Source organism: Lacerta agilis, chromosome 2, assembly GCF_009819535.1.
Source record: "Lacerta agilis isolate rLacAgi1 chromosome 2, rLacAgi1.pri, whole genome shotgun sequence".
In the NCBI taxonomy this organism is placed as follows: domain Eukaryota; kingdom Metazoa; phylum Chordata; class Lepidosauria; order Squamata; family Lacertidae; genus Lacerta; species Lacerta agilis.
The window spans coordinates 8,933,128-8,959,876 of NC_046313.1; the positions used below are offsets into that span (position 1 = coordinate 8,933,128).

The 26,749-nt window shown below is 45.4% G+C and overlaps 1 protein-coding gene across 3 annotated transcripts; it reads left to right on the top strand.

Moving 5' to 3' along the window:
• Positions 1-2,744: 2,744 nt before the first annotated feature.
• SP1 (Sp1 transcription factor) lies at positions 2,745-26,749 on the top strand. Of its 3 annotated transcripts, none has more exons than XM_033138485.1 (6): positions 2,745-2,871; positions 5,561-5,649; positions 6,478-7,915; positions 21,884-22,052; positions 23,553-23,752; positions 25,830-26,749. In XM_033138485.1, the coding sequence occupies exons 1-6, from the start codon at positions 2,865-2,867 to the stop codon at positions 26,141-26,143; spliced, it is 2,217 nt and encodes a 738-aa protein (XP_032994376.1). In that variant the 5' UTR covers positions 2,745-2,864; the 3' UTR covers positions 26,144-26,749. The 3 variants fall into 3 exon arrangements, with proteins under 3 accessions (XP_032994376.1, XP_032994378.1, XP_032994377.1); XM_033138487.1 differs by lacking the exon at positions 2,745-2,871 and adding an exon at positions 3,300-3,369; XM_033138486.1 differs by lacking the exon at positions 2,745-2,871 and adding an exon at positions 3,394-3,436.

Here is a 26,749-nt window from a genome sequence, read left to right on the forward strand (position 1 = left end):
CATAGTTAGAGCTTGCTTCCATGAGATGCTGTGGCCACCAGCTCGGATGGCTTTAAAAAAGGATCAAACAAATTCATGGAGGATAAAGCTATCAATGAGAACTCATCATGATGGCTCTATGTCTAGTGCCAGAGGCAATCTGGATAAAAATTGCTGGGAATTACAAGTAGAAAGGGTTCCAGTTACAGGTAGGTAGTGTTGGTCTGCCATAGTAAAAAAAAAAAAAAAATCCTTCCAGTAGCACCTTAGAGACCAACTAAGTTTGTTCTTGGTATGAGCTTTCGTGTGCATGCACACTTCTTCAGAAAGGGTCCTATTTCACTCAGGTCCTGCTCTTGGGCTTCCTATAGACTCCTGGCTGGCCACTGAGAACAGGGTGGGTCTTTGTTTTGGTCCAGCAGCAGTTTTCTTACATTCTTAAGCTGAGATAACAGATACAGGATTCAGACATGACTTATCTGACCAACAACTAAAGCTTTATGGGAATCTGAAGAATTTATGTGTATCTGAAGAAGTGTGCATGCACACGAAAGCTCATACCAAGAACAAACACAGTTGGTCTCGAAGGTGCTACTGAAAAGAATTTTCTATTTTGTTTCGCTTTATGGGAAGATACTGTTCCTATTATATGGAAAACTCTGTTTAATCCTTAAGAGTCTGGTTATCTAAACACTTGCTTAGGTGGATTTCATTTTGCTGACCTTTTCACCCTACACTGACCAGTTTGCATTAGCCAAAGTTATGACCAAAAGGAAATTATTGCACAAGGTGGCTCTGATTGGATATGACTCTATTGTAAACCTCAAATGAATTCTTGGTAAAACAGTTAAAAACAACTATTCAAAACTAAAATCAGTGATAAACTAAAATGAGATCAAAACAGACATCTGTGTAGAAGCAGTTGTAGAGCTGGAATGACAATTATCTAGTCCAGGGGTGGCCAACTTCTAAGAGTTTGATCTACCCCCCTGGGGGTTCAGGTCAAAGTTGTTGAGCTTTTTTTTAAGTAAGAAAAGCCCTGTTTTTTTTTGGGGGGGGGGTTCATGTGAAAGTTGTTGAGCTTCTTTAGTGAAGAGGAAAGTGACATTGAGCTTTTTTAGGAAGAAATCCCTATTTTTGGTGGTTCAGGTCATTTTAGGGGTGCTGGGCAAAGATGTTCAGCTTTTTTTAGGGGAGCTGAAGTTTTTTAGCTTCTTTGGGGGAGCCATTGATCTACTGGTGATCTACCACAGACGTCCAGTGATCTACTGGTAGATCACGATCTACCTGTTGGACATGCCTGATCTAGTCCAATCCCCTGCAAGGTGGGTTTGTCTAACCAAAAATACTTTTAGAAGTGCTGAAATGGGTACAGTGAAGGTTCCTGCCTGATGTCAACCAGCAGCGAGTTCCAAAGTTTAGGTGCTGCCACACTACAAGATTGATTTCTTACAATTGCATGACAGATATTAAGCAGCACCTGTAACTAGGTATTTGGGTAAACATGTGTGGAACTGAAATGCAGCTTCCACTGACAACAGTGGGGTTTCAGTGTAGACCAGCACAGGTATGAAACCAGGAGAAAAAGAGGCTTTGAGGAAAACGAACACCTTTAACTATCGGTTTTGGTAACAAAAATAATACAGTACAGAAGAAACAGATCCGCCTAGAAACCCTGGCCCTTAAACTCACGTGCCTCTGAGCTCGTGCAGAGTGGCCCGCTCCTTTTCTAAAGGGCGCCGTTTTTAATTTCTGTGGCTGCTGCTTTAAAAAGCGTGTTATGCGGAACACGTGAGAAAAGAACACCACCTCCTCCCCGGGTCTCCATCTTCTTTTCGCTGGCAATTAGCGCAAAAAAACCTTAACCGTCTCTGCCAGCCACTAAAGTTATGACCGGATGTGAGACCTTTTCGCCAATTCCCAGGAAGATAAAAACCCACGCGCGTCACTTCTTGTTACATAACCGCTTCATTAAATGGAGGAAAAAGGCGGGACGTCGCCCTCTGCGCCTGAGCTAAAATGGCGCCAACATCCGTCACCTTTTCCTTAAAAAACAACCACACACCGCAGGGACCGCCTCGCCCATTGGCCAATTTAAGGAGGTCCCTCTTCCTCATTGGGGCAGACAGTTTTTCTCCTGTCTTTTCTTGGCGCTGTTTGGCTAAGCGTTCCATCACTCTGAAACGCGTCTTTCCCTCACCATTCTCTCTGCGGAAGCTGATTGGCTACATTCCGTGTCATTTCCCGCATTATCCCCGGCCACCCCAAACCCACTTTGCGAAACGGTCTTGTGGGCGGAGGGGAGAGCCTCAGCCGTGATTGGATTACAGGCAATTCAATCACGAGTTAAGCAGCACAATTTCATCACGCCCGTTCAAGCCTCAGAATCCCCCCTTCCGCGATTGGGCGTCGGCGCCGCCTGTTATTAGTTTTGCCTCCTGCCCGCCCCACTCGGAACAGCTTGTTCAGAAGAGCTTTCGGCCAAGCCCCGCCTCCCACCATTGGGTGGGGCCTCACCTAGAGGCGTTTCCCGAAAGGCCTACCGCCGCGGAGCTTTTCGTAAATTGCTCCTGCTCCTCTCTCACTTCCCCCTCCCGCCCCGCGCGCGGGCGCCAAAACCCCGCCTCGTTTCCGCCCTAATGGCCGGACGTCACGTCACTCAAGGCTAACCCACACCTCCCGCCGTCCCCTCCTGGCTCCGTGATTGGGCGCCGCGGCGGGAGGCGTGCCCTCGAGTTCGGGGCCGTGTCGGCGCAAGCTCCCTCCCCTCGCCAACCCTTTGGCGGTCACCGGTGGGGTTAGGCTGCCTCGTCACCGACTTCGCTGCCCCCCGCCCCGCCCACCCCTCTGGCGCCACTTGGGTTCGCCTCCCCCCTTCGGCCAACATGAGCGGTAAGGACGGGACCATCGCGGGCGGGCGGGCGGGGGGCGCCGCCTTCCCTCCCCTCTCCCGCGCCCCGCCCCGCCCAGCCCCCCGGGCGGAGGGACCCGGGCGGGGGAGGGGTAACGAGCCCGGCTGAGGGGAGGGCAAGCCGGGAGCGGCCGAGGGCAGGGGAAGCCCTTCGGGGAGGGGCCCGCGGAAAGGGGAGCGGGGCTAGTGGATTGGGGGGTGGAGGAAGCGGAGGAGGAGGAGGGCAAGTCGCCTCAGGGAACCAGGGGAGGGGCAGGGCCCAGCGCGCGGGGCGGGGGTGTGCCGGGGGGGGGGTTGTCCAGGGCGGGACCAGGTGGGGGCAGGAATACGGCTGGGGGTGGGAATTTCCCGGCGGGAAGGAAGGAGCAGCCTCCGCCGTAGCAGCAGCAGCAGCCGCCGCCGCTCCTCCACCACCGGAGGAGCCTCCGTCGCCGTGCGGCCCAAAGCCGAGAGGCAGAAGCAGGCGGTTGTCTCTTGGGGTTTGTGCTTAAAGGAAAGGGGAAATAGGTTTCCTTAACTGCATAACTAATTATCAGAATAACCGAGGTTAGTAAAGGAGCGGCGGAGCGTTCCTGAGCATGTGCAGAGTTGCTTTCCCTCGCGCGTGGGTTCCCCTCACGACGTTGCCCGCATGGAGTGGTGGTGGGGCGGGGGGGGGGGGAGGCCGGCGGGAATAAGTATAGCTGGGCTAAGCACTTTTCTTCCGAGGTGGAGCATGCGGGTCGTGGGTTTGAGCCCCACGTTGGGCGAAAGATTCCTGCATTGCAATGGGATTTGGGCTGGAGAGCCTCGTGGTCCCTTCCAACTCTACGATTTGGTTGACAGAAACTCAAGAGAGGCCTAGGCCCATATGCCAGACACACATCTCCTAAATATAGGAAGGCAGTCTTCAGTAACTTACTGCTGGTTCTTTTTTGAAACACACCCACGCACGCTTGGATTTCCCAGATAATTTCTCCTGTGCTGTCTTTTCCATATACCCTGTTTTGGGCCTTAAAATAAGTTTCTATTCACTTGGAACTCTTCGTTGATTAGGACTTGAAACTTTGCTTGGCCAGCTTTGCTATACACTTAAGAGTATGCAAGGCTTAGAGCAGTGCAGAGCTCCTTGTTGGGTCAACTGCAAGTCTGAAGTTTGCATAACTCCTGCGCCACTTGGGACTGACTCATGCAGCTGCTTCCCCAGGTCCAGACATGATATTTTAAAAAAATGGCTTCAGGGGGTCCAGGGTATATTGATAAATCACTACCAAATAAAGAAGTGTGCTTCAGCAAGGGCAATACCATTTTTCTTATAGCAGCATGCCACTGAAAATTAAAATTTTAGTGACATGTTGTGGGGAAGGGTGTTAAAAATAGGCTTGATAATTCCCCTTGGGGGCAAAAAGGACCCAACCCCAATATGCAGATGTAAAGGGCACTGTGAGAATACTGGGTGGTATTCCCAACGTGAGTTTTAAATACTGAAACAGCGGGAAAGCTGTTCAAGTTGTATATTTTAAGGATCTGGTGACTTCTGTTTCAGTGTATCTGAAGAAGTGTGCATGCACATGAAAGCTCATACCAAGAACAAACTTAGTTGGTCTCTAAGGTGCTACTGGAAAGAATTTTTTATTTTGTTTTGACTATGGCAGACCAACACGGCTACCCACCTGTAACATGTTGTATATGTGGGAGCACAAAGTCTATTGGATCTGCTAAGAAGATTGTTTTCCACATGGCTTTCAGCCTGAGGTGTTTGCCAGATATGCATTTATTTAATGTGTGTCTCTAGAGCTTGAAAAATTGCTTCTGTACCAGTAGTGAGGAGGAAGTGATCCTTGTGGTGCAAGAGAGGAGGGAGGCTTTGGATATGACGATCCTTGAGTCAACATTTCTTTGCCTAGCCTGCTTTATGTGGTGGTTGTGAGTTTGTACAGCAACAATTATGATTAACAACAGCTTGGTTCAGTGAGGAGAGGCCGTCTTATTTTCACATATGTGACAGCAGCAGCTCCTCCCACTACCCTGCCACCGCCATCTGACTTAATTTTTCATTGATACATGATGCATATCACCCCCTAATGGTATGTTGGTTGGGGCCCTTTAAAGGCTAACTGAGACATTGTTGTTGCATTTGTACCCTGCCCTTTTTTGAAGGAGCTCGTGATATCATTCCTTCTCATCCTCTGAACAGTTCTGTGAGGTATGTCAAGCTGAGACTTGCTCAGGGACGCTCATAAACTTTGTAGCTAAGCAGGAATTGGAGTATGGGTCTTCCTGGTCCAATCCCAGCACTGTTCACTACACTGGTGCTCTCTGTTTTCTCTAACATCTGCCCCACAACACACACTCTACCTTCTGCTCCCCTGCCCCCAGATCTTAACTTAACGATAGCTCTTCAGTGTGCTAGATGCTTTTCAGCATATTTTCCAAAGGCAAGGTACTTTTATTTTCCATTATCCAATAGAACATCGGGTGCATAACCATAATACTTTTGAGTTGTCTGCAGTGAAGTGAATTACTTAACAGTAACTACATAGAAAGCTCAAAGTCCCTATTTTTTAAATCTGTAGTTTCAAACTCTGTCCTTCCTGCTCCTGGTAGAGCTGCTTGCTTTGTAGTATGTGTTTGACCATTCTGTCTTCATTCTTTTCTTTTTTCCTTCCTGCACCCCCAATTCCCATGCAGACCATGATATTTCAGAAGAAATGGTTATTGTCAAAACTGAGAAGGTAGAAGAAAGCTGCAGTAATGATGGACGGAACTGTGAGGGCCAGGTAAGTGTGGGTTCTAAAATAGACAACTGTTTCTGTGTGTATGCGGGGAGCTTTGATGAATATTATGATGAAACATTCTCGTTTTCAGTTTCATTGGATGAGATTCCTCATGAACATGCTCTAAAATGTTAGAATTCTTGCAGCCTTTTGTGCTTGGAGACTGAGTGGGGGGGAATAGAGCAATGTTTGCATCTATTTTGTTAGACGCAACAGTCATAGAAGATGGTGGGTTAATTAAAGGCTGCTCCTCCAAATTCTAGCAGTGCCCCTGTGAGCTTTATAATTTGAATTTCCTCATTTAAGAATTGTTGGACTGTGCAGCTGTCTTGCCCAGGGTGCCTTTGGTTTGTGGGTTCAGTGGCTGATCAGATGCCTGTGGGAGACCAGCAAGCAGGATTTGAGCTCAAGGAAGATGGCTTCCAGCATCTGGTATTTAGAAGTATTGCTGCCTCTTGGCTGGTAGCCTTTGATGGTCCTATCCTCCATGAATCTGCCCAATCCTCTTCTAAAGCCATCTAGGTTGGTGGCCATCACTACCTCCTGTGGGTTTTGAAGCCTGTTTGTGATTGAAAGTCACACCATGGTGAAGGATGTATTTGTTAGAAATCTTCTTGGAGGTGAAAGCTGTTCTCCCCCCCCCCCAGCTGATCTGTACTGTGCTTGTGAATCCAATGTTTGCAGTCTCTGCTGCTTGTAGTGGGTGGTTCAACAGCTTCCAATAGGCTGTCTTGCTTTTATGCTCCTTAGCTTTTCATTGTTTTGTACAAACCCCCGGAAAGTGAGGCAAGTGCCTGACTCCTCCTCTCTCTGTCTTGTGTTTCCTGATAGGAGTCCCAGCCTTCCCCTCTGGCTCTGCTGGCTGCAACATGCAGCAGGATTGAATCTCCCAATGAGAATGCTGATGGATCACAGGGACAACAAGGAGGCTCAAATGAACTGGACCTTGCTGCTGCAACTCATATCTCCCAGAATGCAAATGGTTGGCAACTAATTTCTACTCCCTCTGGGACTTCTGACTCCCCCAAAGACCAAGGGAACACAAGCAATGAGGAGAATGATTCGTCATCCAAAAACCGGCCTGCTACCACCGGGCAGTATGTGGTTACTACCACCCCCAACATGCAGGGCCAGCAAGTCCTCACGGGCTTGCCAGGAATGATACCCAGTATTCAGTACCGGGTGATTCCCCAGTTTCAAACTGTGGATGGGCAGCAGTTGCAGTTTGCCACCACCCCTACCCAAGTCAGCGTCCAACAGGATGCCAATGGCCAATTGCAGATCATCCCTGGGACGAACCAGCAGCTCATTGCAAATCAGTCGGGGACAGGCAATATCCTGGCTGCCATGCCAAATCTTCTGCAGCAGGCTGTCCCCATTCAGGGAGTAAATGCCCTGTCAGGGCAGACTCAGTATGTCACTAATGTGCCACTGGCTTTGAATGGCAATATCACTTTGTTGCCTGTCAATAGCATTGCAGCCAGTTTGGCACCCACTTCTCAGTCGGTTACTCTAAGCACCTCTGGCTCTAGCGAGAGTGGCTCTCAACCAGCAACATCTGGCGCCTCTGTCAGTTCCTCCAGCACGGCTGTGTCCCAGGCCAATTCTGCCGCTTTCTTTACCAATGCCAACAGCTACAATACCACTACCACAACAGGTAATTTGAGCATCATGAATTTTTCTACCAGTGGCACTCTGGGAACAAACGTTCAGGTGCAGGCGCCTCAGAGGACAGGAAGTGCTCAAAATACTGATGCTCTGCAGTTGGCTGGAGTGACAGTCCAGCAAGGGCAGCAGAAAGATGCTGATCAAAACCAGCAGCAGCAGCAGCAGCAGATCCTGGTACAGCCTCAGCTTGTTCAAGGAGGGCAAGCTGGCCAGACTTTTACTACCCAAGATGCCTTGCAGAACCTGCAGATCCAGGCTCTCCCCAATGCTGGTCCAATCTTTATTCGAACACCCACTATGGGGCCAAACGGGCAGGTGAGCTGGCAGACGATTCAGCTGCAGAATCTTCAGGTTCAGAACCCGCAAGCTCAGACAATCGCCTTGGCTCCCGTACAAGGAGTCTCCCTGGGGCAGACAGGGAGCACCAACACGACGCTGACCCCCATCGCTTCTGCCTCTCTGCCCAGTGGCACCGTCACTGTAAATGCCGCTCAGCTTTCCTCTGTGCCAGGCCTTCAGACCATTAATCTGGGGGCCCTGGGATCTGGGATCCAGCTTCATCAGCTGCAGGGGCTTCCACTCACTATAACAAATGCCACAGGTAAGTGGGAGATTTTAGCAAGGCATATGGTCGGGGTTGAGATCAGTTTCTATTTTAGAAGGGCAAGTTTCTGCCCTTCATTGGTAGTGGAAATGCATTGGAAGTGTCAGTGCAAACATGTTGAAGATTGCAAATGGGGATGCAAACTACAAAACGTACAGTTGCATTTCCAGTTCTGAAAATGTCCAATTCAGTGTATCAGAATTTTCAAGACTTTGCTGTATTTTTATGGTATGCCAAGTTGAGGGTTGTGTCATATTTGAGGGCCACTGTTTCAGAAAGTTTTAAAAATGTAAATACAGTATGTAGAATGTCCATATCTTGCAGTATACTATGGCACTAATGCCAGTTATAATAACATCATAAATTTATGTTGGGATCTTCCATGCAGAAGACTAATTATTACTTCTCATTTTCTTTCAACAACAACAACAACAACAACAATAATAATTTATTCTTTATACCCTGACCATCTGGCTGGGTTTCCCCAGTAATATTTTAGGTAGATTTAGATGGCTGTTGATGCTATGATGGCTGCCTGCCTATAAATATACTTTATAATGCTTACGACTATGTAGAGAGCTGGCCATTTCTGGAGTGACCAGCTAAGTGGCAAAGCACATCTGGCACACTCCCAGCAACCATTTTTTAAATAATGGAGTTGTGGAGGAGTGTAAAAAATGCTTCTCTTATTTATTTCTCCACAGAAGCTGCTTTTGTGTAGTATGATCTCATGTAGCTGCAAAATGTGTAAATACCAAATCTGAACCCAACACCTAGATCTTTTCCATCCAGTCACTTCCCTCCTTCCTGGTGGAGTGATGGAAAAGACCCTCAAGTTTGGCTGGATCCACAAAGCTGCAGCATTCAAACACACACACACACACACACACACACACACACACCCCGACCCCGTGATTAAGTAGTGCTACAGGGAAACAACTTCCACCCAGCTGCAGAAAATGTCCTAAAGCAAACCCTTGCCCCCAAGATCTACAGAGATGGCTGAATGTCTTAGGCTTGCCATGTTTGGAGGGTCTGAGGGCATGGGGAGATATTGATGCCATAAGTGATTGGCGCTCCATCTGGTTGCATTAACCAAGCTGTGATTTATTTATTCTTTTTGAGGCTCCCTGTGTACAATCAGTCATTTAAATGTGGAATTTCCCTTCATTTGTTCATGTAATGTAACCGTATAACACAGGTTTTATCAATACAGCCACTGGTGAGGGATCCAGTCACTTGTGTTCCCGCTTTCTGAGATCACTGTTTCCAAAGTTCACTGAGGATGCTTTATGCATTGTTAACTCCCCCCTTGCTCAGTGATATCAGTGGATGGCAAAGAATGTGCAAGTAAAACCCTTGTGGCTTGGGAATTCAGGATTGCACATATAGAAGAGGAATAAGAGAAATTCCAGAAGCTGAAGAGGAGGGGTGAGGGAAAAGAATAAACATGCTGCGTTGAGTCACAAATGCAAATAAGCTCAGAGTAACTCCCAAATAACGAAGAGTCGGACACGACTGAACCACAACAAACTCCCAAATAAGTGGTCCAGGGTAGTAGCCTAGTTGTGTTACATTCACTCTTGTGATGTGGAATTGGAACCTAAATAAATTCAGAAAATCAGAAAGCATAAGATAATAGGTATTTATTACATTAACTTTAGGATGAGATCTCTGGGACTTGGAAACAGAAGAATTGTATCTTTTAAAATGAATAAATTGTGTGCTGTTGACACGGCTAAACCGCATGTTACAGTGAAGCTTAGTATTTAGAGTTCCTAACATAATTTACCTTTTCTAAAATCTGAGGTATGGGCTGCTGAGAGGGGGATATAATCTCCTGTATCCTTTAGTGCAGGCACCCCCAAATGCGGCCCTCCAGCTGTTTTGGGACTACAATTCCCATCATCCCTGACCACTAGTCTTGTTAGCTAGGGATGATGGGAGTTGTAGTCCCAAAACAGCTGGAGGGCAGAGTTTGGGGGTGTCTGCCTTAGTGCTACTCAGCTGTTATTCACACACCTCGGTTGCTATTGATTATAAGTGGAAAAACTTGTGGACTTAAAGTAGCTTAATCCAAAAAGTTATCCTCTTTGTGAGGAGGAGCTCGAGGGGGACGGTTGGAGGTGAGTGCTGCTTTTACCGAAAAAAGATTGTTCTTCACCATACCTTGATAATCAGATATTCCAAGGATAGGCTACATGTCACTGTGACGCTCTTTGTTGTTGTAGATGTCTGACCTATGTCTGCAATCATAGAAGTAAAATAATGTGTGAACCAGCAGCTCATTGTTCTTGGCCATGGCTACTCCCAGGATCTGTAATGCTTAAACAGGGATGCGGAATCATTGCATCTGCAGATGTTTCTGGACTCCCAACTTACATCGCCACTGACTGTTAGCCATTCTGGCTAGTGCTGATTGGAGCTGGAGCCCAGTAACATCTGGAGGGCCAAAGGTTCCATACCCTTGCTCTGAAACATGCACAGAAGTCAAGGGAGGTTGCTTTTGCTAAGATGTAGCTGGTAGTTTGCATTGCTCTCATGATTGCAGATGTGGGTATAACACTTGGTTGCAGTGCAGCCCAGTCTCAGCCTACCTGTTACATATGATAGGTGTCAGGTTGTGGGTAATAACTCTGGGTTTTTGTGTCACATTATCTGCAAATACAACCCTTAGATTTTATTTGCATTCATTAAAAAGGAAAAGAAAGTGTTTTAGCCCTTTTGGTTGTAGACAAAAGAAACCCTAGTGATGGCCAAACTTGGCCCTTCAGCAGTTTTGGGACTACAATTCCCATAATCCCTGGCCACTGGTCCTGTTAGCTAGAGATTATGGGAGTTGTAGTCCAAAAACAGCTGGAGGGCCTGGCCACCAGTCGGTTTAATCCGGCTCCTGTGGCAGTTTATTTCCTGGGGTAAAATCCTAAAAAAAACTCAACAACTAAAATCCTAAAAAAAGGTCAACAACTTTGGTTGGCCCTCACAGCCCTTCACTTTATCAAATCTGGCCCTCTTTGAAAAAAAGTTGGGATACCACTGCTAAGTGTTGGTCTTGAGCCGTGCAGTTTCCATCTCTTTCTCCTACAAGTCTCTTAGGCAATTGGGCAAAGGATAGTTGTGTGAGCTGAGATTTGAACTAGGAACAGCTGGCTCATTGCTGACCCCACTACGTGGTGACATTAACCATTCAGATTCACAACCAGTCCAGCACAGACAGGGCATTGCATACAGCAGCCTTTGCCAACTGGGTGCCCTCTGGATATTTAAAACTACAGTTCCCATCAGCCCTAGAACCATATTGGACAGGCCAACTCCATCAGGCCTCCCTGCTCACTCCATCAGTTCTGGGGTGAGAGACAAGCTCCATCAGGCACCTCCTGCCTCTGAACTATGACAACTGGTCATCATAGGAACAACCGTTTAATAATTGGTGCTTTAGTTCAGGTTTAGATTTTCCTCTTCCCTCCATGTCCCCCTTCCCTTTAGTGTCACTTTTTATTGTAAGCCTGTGGGCAGGGCATCCGGTACAAATGCTGTAAGTAAATAGATAAGATAAAGGAGATTTTTACACAGCTATACAGTGTGGGGTTAGTTTGAATGTATATTTAGAAAGACAAAGGAAGGATTTAGTATGGCTATGATATCACTGTTGAAATGTGTAACATTCAGAATGGCACAAAGGCTGCCATTTGTTACAAAGGGCCACTGGTGAGCAAGAAGCATGATTCTGTTGCAAACAGCCTGTACTTTTAAGACAGTAGATTAAAAACAATACCATAGATTTGTGTAAAGGTACTCTAAAACTAGCTGTTGGCACTCAAAATGTGCAGCCTTGTTTTGAAAGAGATCTAATACTGCTCGGAAAAAGTAATTCTGTTTGGAAAGCCTGTCTTGTTTGTTCTTGCTCCTATTTTGCATTGGTTTCTGGGAATGGTGCATGTTTAAACATTAAGTAGTGCACTTGAAAAGAAGTTTCTCCAGTGAGTTGGAGAACCAGAGAATGATTTTTAAGTGTTGCCTAGTTTAGCTTCTCTTTCTTTCACAAAGGGTAATTAAGCTGGTTTGGGGAAAACTGTTTTTGTAACGTGCAGAACTGCAGGTGAGGTTTTTGTTCTTGGCATCTTTCCACATAGCTGCTTGTTTGCAAATGTGTCCCTCATTAGTAGTCATGGTTTAGTGTAACATCCTGTTTCTCTCACATTGTGGTGTATCAGATTTTCATGCTGAGAAGACTACATCATATTCAGATTGTTATAAGAATATTGTGCCCTCAAAAATACGTTGAGGCAGTCTGAACTCCGCACCAAGAAAAGTGAAGTTCTGTAGCCCACAAAAATGGCATATTTACTTAATTTATTTTTGATTAACAGTTTCTCATTTTGCAAATTGTGGGCAAGGATGTTTCCAGGGCAGTAAAGTTCTGCCTTCGGACCACAGGAAGCCTTATTGAGCAGTTCCTCTGGCTGCTGAGATTTCAGCAGGCATTGCCCACACACTTCAAACATATCTTCACAGCCCCAAGGGGTATATTAAAACACCTTCTTTATAAAAAGGGGGGGAAGCTCAGCTCCCTACAAAGCTGAATTCAATGCCCAGTGCCACATTGCCACTTTTCTGCATTCCTGCATGTGCACAGCCCGTTTTGAGCCTACTGAATCTGATGGTAGAGTATGGGGTAGTTGGGAACAGGGCATGGCTGTCATGCCTCCAGTACATGCCTTATTTTAGTTTCTTTGAATGCTTGTTTTGACCCAGTCTTTCATGTTATAGCTGCTTTTAGCTGTTCATTTGCTTTCCTCTTCTCTGACTTCCATTGGAGTTGCCAGCATCCTATTGCCCTAATGCAGGGTTTCTTAACTTGGGTCTCTAGTTGTTTTTGGACTACAACTCCCATCATCCGTAGTTAGCAGGGATGATTGGAATTGTGTAGTCCAATAACAGCTGGAGACCCAAATTTGGGGAAACCCTGCCATAATGTTTCGATGTTGGCCTGACACTTCATGGTGATTGGTGACAAAGGAAAAGTTGGAAGAATTTGTACGAAGAAAGGTGGCACTACATGTGTTTGTGTTCTGGGTGTCTGTTCAGGCTTTTATATAACACATGTTCAGTAGATATATTAGGACAAGCTTGCATCAATTAGAACTGAGACTAGAAACCTTAAGATAGTAAGAGGCCATTAACGTAAAGTTGCTTAAGAGCAGCACAGAAGAATGGCTAGAAAGCACATTAGTTGTGAAGTCTGACATCTAAGCTGTGCTCCCATCCACCTGTCACTTTTGGCCATTTTAAGGTGTGATTCATCATGTAGGTGAGACTAGTCAAACTACTGTTTTAGTGTAATCCAGGCCACTTCCGGTGATAGAACGCCACCTTGAGTATGGCTTACTAATATTCAGCATGGTGATTAGCCAACACTGAGCTAGTTTGCGAAATTAAACTCTCTGAAAGGCAAGTTTGAAGAGAGACAAGGATGTCGGTTAAAGAACAGTGGGCCAAAAGGTGAAAATTATCTTTAATTCATTCTGCTCAGCTAGAGAGCAAATGTATTCTAAAGGATAATTCATGGTAGTCATGTGTGAGACTTAGAACAATTATTATGTTTTATTTAAAAACTAAAAATATATATCAAAGGGAGCATATATATGAGCTGCTTGTGAAAAAATAAATAAGTTTTGCAGATCACAACACATACGTGTTGTGTCCTAACGCTTTCTAGCATGGTTCGTCAGACAAAGCAAACTAGAAAGTTAAGCTTCTGAAATCAAGTTGTTTGCTCAGGAGCTAACAGTGCAGCTTTCAACTTGCTTGCTTTACTTTGTCTCTGTGGCGAGATGTGGGGCTCTTGCCTCTTTTAGTGCACAAGATATTTAATAAGTGAAGTGTTTTTTTAAATAAGGAAAGAGTGTTTGAGTACACAGAATGTCTAGGCCCGAAGACAGCTCTGTTCTTTCAGTGGCTCTGCACAAACATTCATTGTGCTGTTAGGCCATGAACAAGACACTAAGGCAAATTACATGACTGTGTTCCAGTTTGGGTGCTTGCTTCCTTTCAACCCAAAAGTGACTAGGAATCTGTGACCCTCCATATGTTGTTGGACTGCAACTCCCATCAGCTATAGCCAGCATGGCCCGTGGTCAGAAGCATTCCAACAACAGCTGAAGGGCCACGCCTGCATTTTAACTATAGGTGGTATTTGGGTGTGTTGGGATTTGATCATGTTGATAGTCCAGTGGAAGACATTTATTTGTGAAACTGCTGTGTAAGGGGCGGGACTTTAAAAAGTTGTCTCGGCATAGATATTTCTTCACAGCTGGATAGCTAAGTTGGTTAGACCAGTGGTTTTTAACCAGTGTGCCGTGGCACCCTGGGGTGCCTTGAATGATAGTCAGGGGTGCCGCAGGCAACACTGGCCTCTGTCCCTCTTTCCTTCCCTCCCTCCTCTGATGCCTTCTCACATCTCTGCCTCCCAAAGGCTTGCACAGCTGTTTATTGCAGCAGCCCTGACTATAAGCTCCACAGACGAATGGTGTCTCTGGGAGGCACCTCTCTGGGGGGTGGGGGTGCAGTTCAGAGACCAGGGGCGGCAGCAGCAGCTGCCCAGAGGACTCCCAAGGAGAGGGGAGAGGAGGCTGAGGGAACACACCACAAGGGAGGGTGTTCGAAAAAGGGTGAGAGGCTGCCAGCTCTGCAGGCAAGGGGTGGCATAACTTGGCTCCTGAGCCCCATAGGGGTGTCACAGAAAGAATGCAGTTGGTTAAGGGAGCTGTGGACTCAAAAAGGTTAAAAACCTCTGGGTTAGAGCATAGTGCTGATAACACCAAGGTCGCAGGTTCGATCGCCATATGAAACAGCTGCATATTCCTGCATCGCAGGGGGTTGGACTAGATGATCCTCAGGGTCAATTCCAACGCTGTGATTCTATGCTTTCTGTAAGGGATGTGCTTTGGGGGAGTTCATCAATGGGAAGCCACATGGTTCCCTTGGATTGGAGTGCAGGAGAGAGACCCATGAGCTATGCAGTGACACAGAATTGCCCCCCCACCTTCTCTCCTGATGTCTTGGATGGCAGTTGGCGGGGGGGGGGGGGAGTTCATATATAACACAGCAAGCACCGAATCTTGCTCATGGCAAACTTTCCAAAACGGCTGGGCATGATCACAGCATTAAACGAAAAGTTAAAGGAATCCTGGTAACACATGGTAAAAACAACAACAACCTGACACTTTTTAATCCTTCCTCTTGTATTCTTCCTTAACTCATACTTGAAGTATGGGGCAATGCTGGCCTCTTTTGTTGTAACACTCCAGTCTGCTTTGTGAATATGTGTGCTGGCACCAACCCTAAAATAAAGCAGTTGAGCAAAACTCACTTTATTTGGAGGAGAGGTTCTCAGAACATAGTCATTTGATACAGCGTTGACAGGTTTTTGGCTTTTAGTCCCAAGTTACCAAATTTTTATTATTGATGACTCTGCAAACTTTTAGGCTTCGAGTCTAGCACTTCATGCAGAATGAAGAAAGTGTTAATTTTGTGTGTGCATGCAATAAAGCAGAGAGATCAGTGTTTAGCAACTTTGTGAACTTTGACCAGAGGATTGTTGGGCAAGAACTGCCCTCTGCAGCGTGCCCACATTTTCTCCTTTCAGTTCTCTACTCAGTGGATGATAAGCAGGAAAGATAGCGTGAGAGAGAGAGGAGAGCTGAATTAGGCTTCTTGGTTTTGAGGATTAGCTGGTTTCAGCTTGCCCAACAAGAGAAGTGGCCTCAGTGACAGGGAAGTTGCTTGTTCCTGACCTCCCCAAGTTGCAGCTGTAGCCTTTGAAGGCCTTGAGTTGCAGCCCTAGAGACACCCTTTTTGGATTTGACGGTAGCCCCACCTCACCCTAAGAGGTTAGAGTTCAGACTTTCCTAGGGCATCCTACTTCTCTTCCATCTCCATTTCCAGTTGCATTGAATCTGATTTCTATCGCTGTGGGTTAAACCACAGAGCCTACGGCTTGCTGATCAGTAGATAAATAGGTACCACTCCAGTGGGAAGGTAAAAGGCGTTTCCGTGCGCTGCTCTGGTTCGCCAGAAGCGGCTTAGTCATGCTGGCCACATGACCCGGAAGCTGTACGCCAGCTCCCTCGGCCTATAGAGCGAGATGAGCTCCGAAACCCCAGAGTCGGACACGACTGCACCTAACGGTCAGGGGTCTCTTTACCTTTACCTTACTGCACGCAACCCCAGAGTCATCTGCAACTGGACCCAACGGTCAGGGGTACCTTTACTTTTTTACTACTTTGGTCTAGCTAGCCAAAAACTATCTATGACATTGTTGGAAGGGTTGGCCTGTAATTGATAGCCATGTGGGCACTTCCTAGCTTCTTTATTCTTTAAATGTTTCTGGGTGGCAAATAGTGGTATCCACTCTCATTTTGTCTTGATGGTGCAGGTAATACAAGGTGGATGGGTGTAGAAAATCTGCTGCCATCAGAGTATTCTGGCTGTCACAGAATTCTACAGAGGGTTTTGAAAAGTCCATGAACTGACCTGAACAAAACCTCGGGTTAAGAACTTAATTTGTTCTGAAGGGCCATTCTTAACCTGAAACTGTTCTTAACCTGAGGTACCACTTTAGCTAATGGGGCCTCCCGCTGCCACCGCTGTGCAATTTCTGTTCTCATCCTGAAGCAAAGTTCTTAACCCAAGGTACTATTTCTGCGTTAACGGAGTCTGTACCATGAAGCGTCTGTAACATGAAGTGACTGTAACCCAAGGTAATTTCATTTGGTAGCTTCTCTCATTCTCATTGATTATAAATTGAGTTTTTCTGTAGCGATGTCACCTGGGGGAAAAAAAATTAACTGATCTATCATCTACCTCTTAAAAGACAGCCTTCCATATTATGAACACTTCAATATAGGTTCCTTTTGAAATGCAGTGGTTTCTGTTCTTATCCTGAAGCACGATTTCTGTTCTTATCCTGAAGCAAAGTTCTTAACTTGAAGTGTTATTTCTGGGTTAGCAGAGTCTGTAACCTGAAGCGTATGTAACCTGAGGTACCACTGTGTTAAAAAGGAAGGGAACTGGGAACTTTATAAGCAAAGAATATCACATAGTGTTGGGGTGGGGGGGGCATAATATTGTCACCTTCATTCTATTTAATGATGATGCAGTGTAATGGGAAATAGCCTTTAGAAATAAAAATGTGTGTGCCCTTAACTTTCAGCCTCACTTTGTTTAGATTTGCTCCTGCAGATGAATCAGCCAAAGCTTTGATTAATCTGCGGTTTAAAGCTTGCCTTGGTAATATTTTTTCTTCAGCCATCATCTCTGCTGCTTGCGATGAATTGGACCCGGATTGTGAGCTGGTATAGGGAACCTTAAGGAAGTGAGGTGCATTATTGTCCAGATGTACACAGGCATTCCGAGTGAAAAGCAGAAGAGCAAATGCCCGATAAGAGAACACCTGTGACTTCTACTTTAGTGCTGGAAGGTAGTCGCGTAATTGGGATCTAGAATTTTCCTTACCCCTCTTTGTGTATCTTATTTTGAGGATTGGAAATTGAAACAGGAGTTGGGGCATGCCAGGGCTTGTGCAGAGACTGCACTTTATCCCTTGGCTGGTAGAGGGCATTGCCGGTTTTGACTTCAGGATAAACTCTCAACAAAATAAGAATTAAAGAAAGAGACAATCCAGGAGCAGTTTGCCCAGAGATAAGTGAAGATTTGCCAAGAAACAACTACCAGCTGCACCAAAGGCATGGATTGAGAACATTAGGTGCAAGAGAAGTTGACAGGCATGGCCCTCCACAATTCTGTATGTGGCACTTGGGATTCTCTCCAATCCACATCTGCCACCAGCCCTCCTTAAGTGCTTTGCTTGCCTGGATTATGCCTCTTGCTTGCCTGGATGGAGAGGTGTGTAGAAACATCTGTGGCTGGAATGCATCCTTTATTCTGGCCCTGCCCGCCCACCACTGGCATGCACTCCCCCCAAGGTACCCACAAGGAAATACAGCCCTCAAGTTGAAAAAGGTTCCTGCCTCTAATGTAAGGTAATGTGGGGACAAAAGGCAAGGCAAACAAGCCTTAAATTGCAACTTGTTTATAAGTGTACAGCAACAGACGCTGGAGGGCAGAATAACTTTATAGTCCTAACTGCAAGCAAATTAAATCAGGCATCTGGACACAAATAAGTTTTCTTGAGAGCGAGAAAACCCTACTTAGAATGGCTAGAACCCCAGCACAAATTTTGAAGACTGGTGTATGCCAACGTCACTGTCTTCAGTAGGACTCAAATCTCAGTGTAGTCCTCAGAAAAGGGTTCATTAACTAAACTGAAGTAATCTTACTCAGAACCAGCTCCACTAGTTTTGTCAGATGTTTCTATGGCTACAAGAAACAGCAAATAAAAAAGAATGGGCACATTTTAACTCCTGTAGGATCCCAGCACCTAATAGTGCAATTTGCTTGGCACATGAATCAAACTAGATTTGAAGCTCATTATTACTATTCATTAACTTGAAGCACAAAGTAAACAGAATAAAGTTTTACACAGCAATAAGTGTTGCTTTCATATGCTTGCCTCTTCTTAAAATAGTGTATTAATGTAAATCTTGTGCCTCATCACCAGTACTTCGTTTATTTTAATATGTCATTTCCTCACATTTCTTCCATGTCTCTTTGCTTACAGTCCTGGTATCGTACCATTTTAAAATTTCCACCTGGAACCAGATTTTTCTTTAGTGTGGTGAGCTAATAAACAAAAACTTGAGAGTTGTAATTTAGTCAAGTTTACAATTCAGACATACTGGTTTAGCAGGTCTCATGTTTGCGCAACTATCCGTTGTTATCGATGTCAGAACTTCCTTGTACCGCATGTGACTACTCAGGGCAACACATAAGCTTGTTAATAGGGAGGCGAGAACATATTACTTAGACCAACCAAAATGCAGTGAAGAGATAAAATAATTCCATTGGTGCAATAGGTCAGTGTGTCTGGCTACTAAGCATAAAGTTGGTGGTTTGAGCCCACCCAGGGATGGCTGTGCACAGGATTCCTGCTTTGTGCAGGTGGTTGGACTAGATGACCCTCGGGAGATTCTTTCCAATTCTACAATTCTATGTTTCCAACACTGCCTTGTGTTCAGTTAAAAAAAGACCCCCAGGCATAAAAAAATATTCCTTGCTTGGTCACATCAAAGATCTATGCAGGCCAGCATCCTGTTCCTCACAGTGGCCAACCAGATGCCTCTAGTAAGCTCAGATGCCAGACATGAGGGCAGCAGCCTTCTCTTTCTGTTGTCAAAGGGTTGTCAGAGGTAGCTGTTGATACCTGGCAGTGGCGATGTGTGTCTTAACGCCTAGTTCACAATCGTATAATGCACCAGTTGTTTGTAAGGGTGTCCAGCCCTCCACCCCTTTTCAGTGTAGAATAATATAGTAGCCTTGGCCTGTGCTGTTTCAAGATTATCAAGATAATTCATGTGAAATACTTTGAAAACTTCAAAGCACTGTATAAAATGCTGAGTGTCTAACCTGGGACCAGAGTGTGCGCACATTTTACTAGATAAACCCCTATGGCATAGTCGTGCGCCCCCCCCCCCAGCATTACCTGAGAATCACACCCACCTTAGACAACGCTGCATTTTTGTCCCACACTCTTGAGGTTGATTGACAGCAATGGCTTTAAGGAGCGATTGTGTATCTTCTTTTAAATGGCGCAATTTGTATTGCAGACTCCTAACGGCTTTATGTATGCCTTGGTCCGATGGAAATGAGTGAGCTGGACCATACTACTGGCATATGCTAATTGCCTCTGAAAACAGATTGCTCAGCCTGCTGCGTTTTGCATCTGTTACGATTTGCGTGATATTCCTCTCCCCCCCCCACTCCCCCCAATGCGTGAAAATAATCAAGCAGCGAAGCTTGTAGGAAAATAAACTATTTGGGAAGTGTAGCGAGGAGTTATGGAAGAAGCAATTAGATGACAGCATAAGAATGGCCCAATAAAATGGAAACTAAAATTGATAGGCTTGAAAGTGTCCCACTCATTCAGGGTTCCCCTCCCTTTACAAAATGTTTTATATCCTTGCCTGCATTTGAAAACTCATCAGTGTTGTGCTATAATTCCTATGGTTTTTGTAATTGGATATTGGCTTTTGAGAGAGAGGAGGAGAGAATATGGTGCATGGGCTGTTAACAGATGATTTTTCAACTTTATGTATGCTTTCTGTGATCATAGTAATTAGCCAGCTAGCAGGCTCCCAGGAAAAAAAAAACACCCTGATATCTTCCTTAGGAGAAGCACTACTTAAACTATTCTCTCTCCCAGCCTGCTGTATTTATTGCCTTTTCTCTCTCTATTATTGGGATGGTTCGCATCTGTTTTGCAGATTAGCTCCCCGGGTGCTACTACAATCATTTCCCGTTAAACGGATACTTTAAAAAATCTTTCTGTTAAGCCCAGCACTTTGTAAGTTCCCAAACAAAGAAACTTGGAACAAAGCTATAATGTGTAATACATGAGGTAAAAACTTTACACTTCAAAAGAATCTGGAATCTGGGCCCCAGTGCAACCTACTGTAGTGGTGGGGATTTAGTAGCTTCAGATATTTTTCATAGACAACAGTACTGAGTAAGTACTGCTTTGTCCTCCAGGGTGGCTACAAGGAGTTAGGAAGTGTTCACTTCGTTTTGGATCAGCAGCAGTTTGTGTCTTCTGAACCCAACAAGCTGTGGGTAATCTCAGCTGTGGTTTAAATGAAGGTAGCTAGCTTTCAACAAACCATAGTTAAGATGAACCACAGTTTTGGGCTTAATTATGAACTGCAGTTAGTCAAAACAGAGAAGCACTGTGGGCACAGCAGGACTTTGCCTTCCTCCCTGCACATGCCCTCAGAATCTGCTCTGGAGGGACCTCCAAGCCCCTATAGCAGATTTTGAGAGTGTGTAGGGGGCATAGCTGTCAACCTTTCCCTTTTCTTGCGAGGAATCCTATTCGGAATAAGGGAATTTCCCTTAAAAAAGGGGAAAGTTGACAGCTATGATAGGGGGCTGCAGGGGAGAGGAGGGGAAAGCAGCATTGTGCAACCAAATTTTGCCAGTGGAACAGAAGTGTTGGATACGACCCATAAAGTTTCCACATCGCTGCCTTGCAGCTATGCCCGACTAGGAGGGATGAGCACATGACCCTGAGGCTCACATTGATGCATTCCCATAGAGCAGGGGTTGATAACCTGTGGCCCTCCATATGCCACTGGACTACAGCTCTCATCAAATCCAGTCAGCATAATCAGTGGTCATGGATGATGGGAGTTGTGGTCCAACAACATATGGAGAGCCACAGTGAAGCCACCCTGGTCTATGGGAATAAGCCTGTTGATCATGACATTTTAATTCAGCCTATATTTAGAAATTCTTGGGTATCCAGTATCTCATGGGTAGAGCAGAAGAGATGAGAATACATTTTAGTCTGATTGACTTGCATTAAAGTTTCTGGACGCAAGTTTTCAAATGATAAAATAATTCTTGGTCTGAATGTACAGGAAACCAAATCATAGAGGCTTTAGAGCCAGGGTGTTTTCTCTAACTGTGACCACGTTGGTATAGCTTCCGTCCTAAGATGAAGAAACTGAGTCTGGACAAAGGGCAGCTTTCCATGTTACCAGAAAAGTGAAGTGTGCTCTCTCTTCTGGGCTAGGGCAACATGCGGATGGGATTTTTTTTGGAAGTTGCCTGTGGGAGATGCAAGTACTGTTCCTCATTGGGAAATGTGAAAGCTCTCCATTTGCTCACTACTCCAAAGAGTAATTTTCTCATTTCCTTTGGGGAGGGATAGGGAGAGAAACTACCCAGACAGCCTAACTGAAAAGCCAAATGTGGTGTCTGTTTTAACTGGATTGTCCTTTTTCTGTAGGTTATGTGTACCGTTGCCATTTTGATAGTGAAATGCAAAGCAAAAATGTTTTCCCACAGGTGATCATAACACCCACCTCAGCCTTCACGGCACCGGTGGCGACGGGCTAGCTGATGATGGGGCAGCCGTTGAAGAAGGAGAGGCCAGCCCAGACGCTCAGCCACAGCAAGGGCGAAGAATGCGCAGAGAAGCATGCACTTGCCCCTACTGCAAAGACAACGAAGGAAGGTAAGGTTGTGCAGGCATAGCATGTGCCATTATTGTGTTGTGCGCTGTGGTGCAAGTGAGGGATGGAGTTGGTTTGGAGTTCTTTGGTCACCTTTTGCATCCAGGACTTTCATAGCAGCAAGTATACATCCTCAAAGAATACTGGGAATTGTTTTGAGGAGGTGGAGAAATATCTGCAGGAGGGTAGCCAGCCCTCCTTGTTCCCTCCCAAAATTACAGTTTCCGGATTCCATCTGGGTTGGGTGGGAGAGAATGATTTGTTCAACCAGTTCATTTTCTGTGATGAGAGCCTTAGCCGCATTCACCCTTCTGCAAGATTTCAGTGCTTAGAGCTGTCTGGGTGGGATGTCGGTGGCTTCAGGTGCAGTTGTGCATCTTGTAGCTCCATGTAGTCCATAGTTTTGCCAGGGTTACGTGACAGGGAGCTACAATCAGGCTTATGTTGCCTTTGCTTCAGATTGCAATACTAACCAAATAATGCTTCTACTGGTGCTCATGGGAAATGAGGTGTTCATTTTCTGGGTGCTAGGAACCAATGGTGAGCCTTCCAACAGTACCCGTGGATTCTTTCCTCGCCTCTTATCCAGCATGATTCCTCCATTACCACCTGCATTTATTTTGCTGTCCCATTTCTTTCCTACATTTCCCAGCCCAATTATGGATCTGGGCTTAAAATAAATAAATCACATTTCCAAAGCCAAATAATGTAGCATCTGCCTATACCGATCCAATGAATGAACATAATTAACTGTGCTACAGAAACTCAACTTCCTTGTTGTAGAAATTAAACATAAACTGCCTGTATTCAGGACATGAAACTTGCACAAGCAATTAGTGGAAAGTAAAGGTAGGGGTGGGAATGAGATAATTTATGGCCATTGTTTAAAATATTAGCAGAGCGCACCTGCTTAGATATGTTTGTTCAGCATTTTGCCTTTCAGTCCACTAGAGGCCTCTCAAGGTGGCTTGCAGCTGAAATAACCATCACTTAAACCAGCAAAGAAAAATTTAAAGCACACGTATTTGAGATAGGGAATTGTCTCCTCTTAGTTACAGGAGCTATTGACTCTCTTCCTGATCTCTTAGGACAGGTTGGTCTATAAATCTGCTCAAGAGAATTGAAAAATAACTGTCCACTAATGTGAGAATCTGAATGCAAGGCTGATAGTAAGTGGTCTCATTGGCCTTATTATTTGTGTGGCTGTAGAGCCTCTAATTTTAAAGAGGGATCCCTGTTATATTATTTTACTGGTTTAAAGAGGGTTAGAAATACACAAAACACACACACACACATATACACATTTTAGAGACGTGCAGGATGTAATAAGATGCTGGTCTCAAGGTAAAGACTGAGAATTGGGAAGGGATTCAGAAGACGTAAGAGACTGAGAAGGCACATTAATATAACTGGGATTTATTCACTTAAAAATAAGTCTAGTGAAAATACACTGAATATTTCCAAAAATATTAAAAGGATGCTATGTATGGAACTATTTTTAGGGGCACTGGGGATCCAGGGAAAAAGAAGCAGCATATCTGCCACATCCCAGGCTGCGGGAAAGTGTATGGGAAGACATCTCATCTGCGTGCCCACCTTCGGTGGCATACTGGAGAGCGGCCGTTTGTGTGCTCCTGGATGTTTTGTGGCAAGCGCTTCACACGCAGCGATGAACTGCAGCGACACAAACGGACACATACAGGTAAGTGCAAGGATCTGGTGTGGTTTGAACAAGCAGCGCCCATCAGCTCAGGGCAAAGGAAGGATTGGAACAAGTGCTGTAGGAATGTTGGAACCCTTTGTGAATGCAAGGCTGATCTCATCCAGCGGAACCCCAGAATTCCCTAGTGATGTGTTTCTTATAAACTCCGGACTCCAGCTGCTACAGAGTCCTTGCTAAAGGGCAGATAGTCATCCTCTCTGCTGTGGATTGAAGACCCTTCTTCAGGCTATGAATGAATGAATGAATGAATTTATTATTTTGGTTACAGACCAGTTCCAGCTCACATACAAAATCAGGGAAGTCATGAAACACAACAGGGATACATTTAAATTTGCAGTTTGGTATATAACAGGGACAGTTTGGTATATAACAGGGTATATTCCCTAGAAAAGACCCTGATGTTGGGAAAGATGGAGGGCACAAGGAGAAGGGGATGACAGAGGATGAGATGGTTGGACAGTGTTCTCGAAGCTACTAACATGAGTTTGGCCAAACTGCGAGAGGCAGTGAAGGATAGGCGTGCCTGGCGTGCTCTGGTCCATGGGGTCACGAAGAGTCGGACACGACTGAACGACTGAACAACAACAACATATAACAGGGACAGTACAGATACAGCAGCAGTTAAAATATATAAATTGGATCTTACTAAAATATAGTGAGTCTTCAGGCTATGTTCTCACAAACACAGGAACAGTATCTAGCAAGTGTGTCCTGCCAGCACAAGGATTGCTGCTTGTGCAGTGGGGAGTCCCCCCACTTTCCTACTCCCCCCCCATACACTGCACCCTCCCTAAATCTGCTGTGGAAGATTTGGGGGATCCCCTACAGCAGATTTGGGGGAAGTTCTGTTGCACAAACAGAAATCATTGTGCTGACAGAACACATTGGTTGGATATTGCCCAGGTTTAAGAAATGGGGAGATGTTATTTTTATAGCATCTGTACCCTTGCTCACTCCGCATTTCAGCTGTGTCCAATTAGAGCAGAAATATAACACATTAAGAACTACAGCTAGTGGAGTAACTGTATGCCAGAACATTGCATTTTAAATGTTACACTACGCACATTTGTTTAGAAGCTTCTTTTTTTCAGATGCTGCTTTGCATATCGTTTGAAAAAAACACAGTTGCTTTCCAAAATTTGCTAAAGCTAAAATAAACGCTACTAAAAACATGTTTCCTATAATGGTAGATGAAAGTTACTATAAATCAGCAAATAAACTTGAGCAATAATGGAAACGTAATTAGAAGTACTTATGGAAAAATATTTTTTGAAAAAAAACCCACACCCAGCAACAGGCATATGCAGATGGCATAAGGCAGATATCACTGAGAAAGACAGAATGGATGCTGTTTCAGAGAAGGCCTTGTGTGCTAGCTCATCTCACTTTGCACATGGGTGTTCCCCAAAAGTGAAGCTCTCTCTGCAGATCTTAGGGTTATAAAAGTAATAACCAGCACTTTGACTTGGACGGACACAGAATGGAATGGGCAACCATTTCATCTGCTAAAATAGGTGCTGTGTATAGCTAGACATTGTCAACACACAAGCACTTGCATTCCACATTAGTTGAAGCTTTAGAGCATGGGTAGGCAAATTAAGGCCCGGGGGCTGGATCTGGCCCAATCGCCATCTAAATCCAGCCCAAGGGCGGTCCGGGAATCAGCATGTTTTTACATGAGTAGAATGTGAGCTTTTATTTAAAGTGCATGTCTGGTTTATTTGTGGGGCATAGGAATTTGTTCATTATTATTTTTTCAAAATATAGTCCGGCCCCCCCACAAGGTCTGAGGGACAGTGGACCGGCCCCCTGCTGAAAAAGTTTGCTGGCCCCTGCTTTAGAGCCATCTTCAAAGGCCACTTTGTGAGTCTCTTACAGTAAACAAGAGCATGGATGGTGGTAGGGGCCAGATTCCAACTGGTTTGGAGTAGCACTTGCTCACTTTCTATAAGCAAGTGCTTGCTGGTGAAAGTGCTTGCTGGTGAAGGGGCTGGTGAAAGGCCTTTTGAGTGTGGAGGGGGGTCTACGCAGTCTCATCCTCATTTCCTTTCTGCAGGAGAGAAGAAGTTTGCCTGTCCCGAGTGCCCCAAGCGCTTCATGAGGAGCGACCACCTCTCCAAGCACATCAAGACCCACCAAAACAAGAAGGGGCCCAACAACGTGGCCATGGACGTCTCTGCCGTCTCCATGGACACTGGTGCTTCAGCAGAGGGCACTAGTGGGGCAACACCCTCGACCCTAATTGCGACCAACATGGTGGCCATGGAGGCAATCTGCTCCGAAAGCATTGCGCGCCTTGCCAGCAGCGGCATCAACGTCATGCAAGTGGCAGACCTCCAGTCAATCAACATCAGCGGCAATGGATTTTGAGGCACCGCGGACTGCGTGGTGGAGGTGTTGTGCAAACGTGGGATACTCAAGGTAGCAATGGGTCCAAGGGATGAGATCTTTCATTACACGAAAGGTGAAAGATTAGGGACTCAGCTGCACCACCCAGCCTCCAACCCCCATTGTGGTCTCCCAGGAATACTGCTTGCAAAATAAGGCCTGCTTGCTGTCCAGGTCAACCCTCAGATGCCTGATGTGATTACCTGGGGAAAATGATGGAGATGGCCCTGAGCTGTTTGACTCGTTTTGTTTTGCTCTCCCCCCACCCCCATAAAAGTCCACCCCCTTGTTAGGTGCCCCAGATGCCATCATGCCTTGGTTCTAAATGTATATGATCACTGAAATACTTTTTAGCAGAAAAAAAATCTATATTATTATTATTATTGTTATTATTGTAATTATATAAAGCTATAAAATATGTTCATTTTGATGAGAGGTTAAAATTGCTGTGACCAAAGTCTTTGGTCCTTGTTCAGATGCCTTAACTTGGAACTCCTTGAGCTGTTAGGTGGTGCTCAAGCCTATGTTCAGATGCTATATCGCATTTTACATTGTAAGTATAAAAAAACATAAATTTAGCTTTTTGTA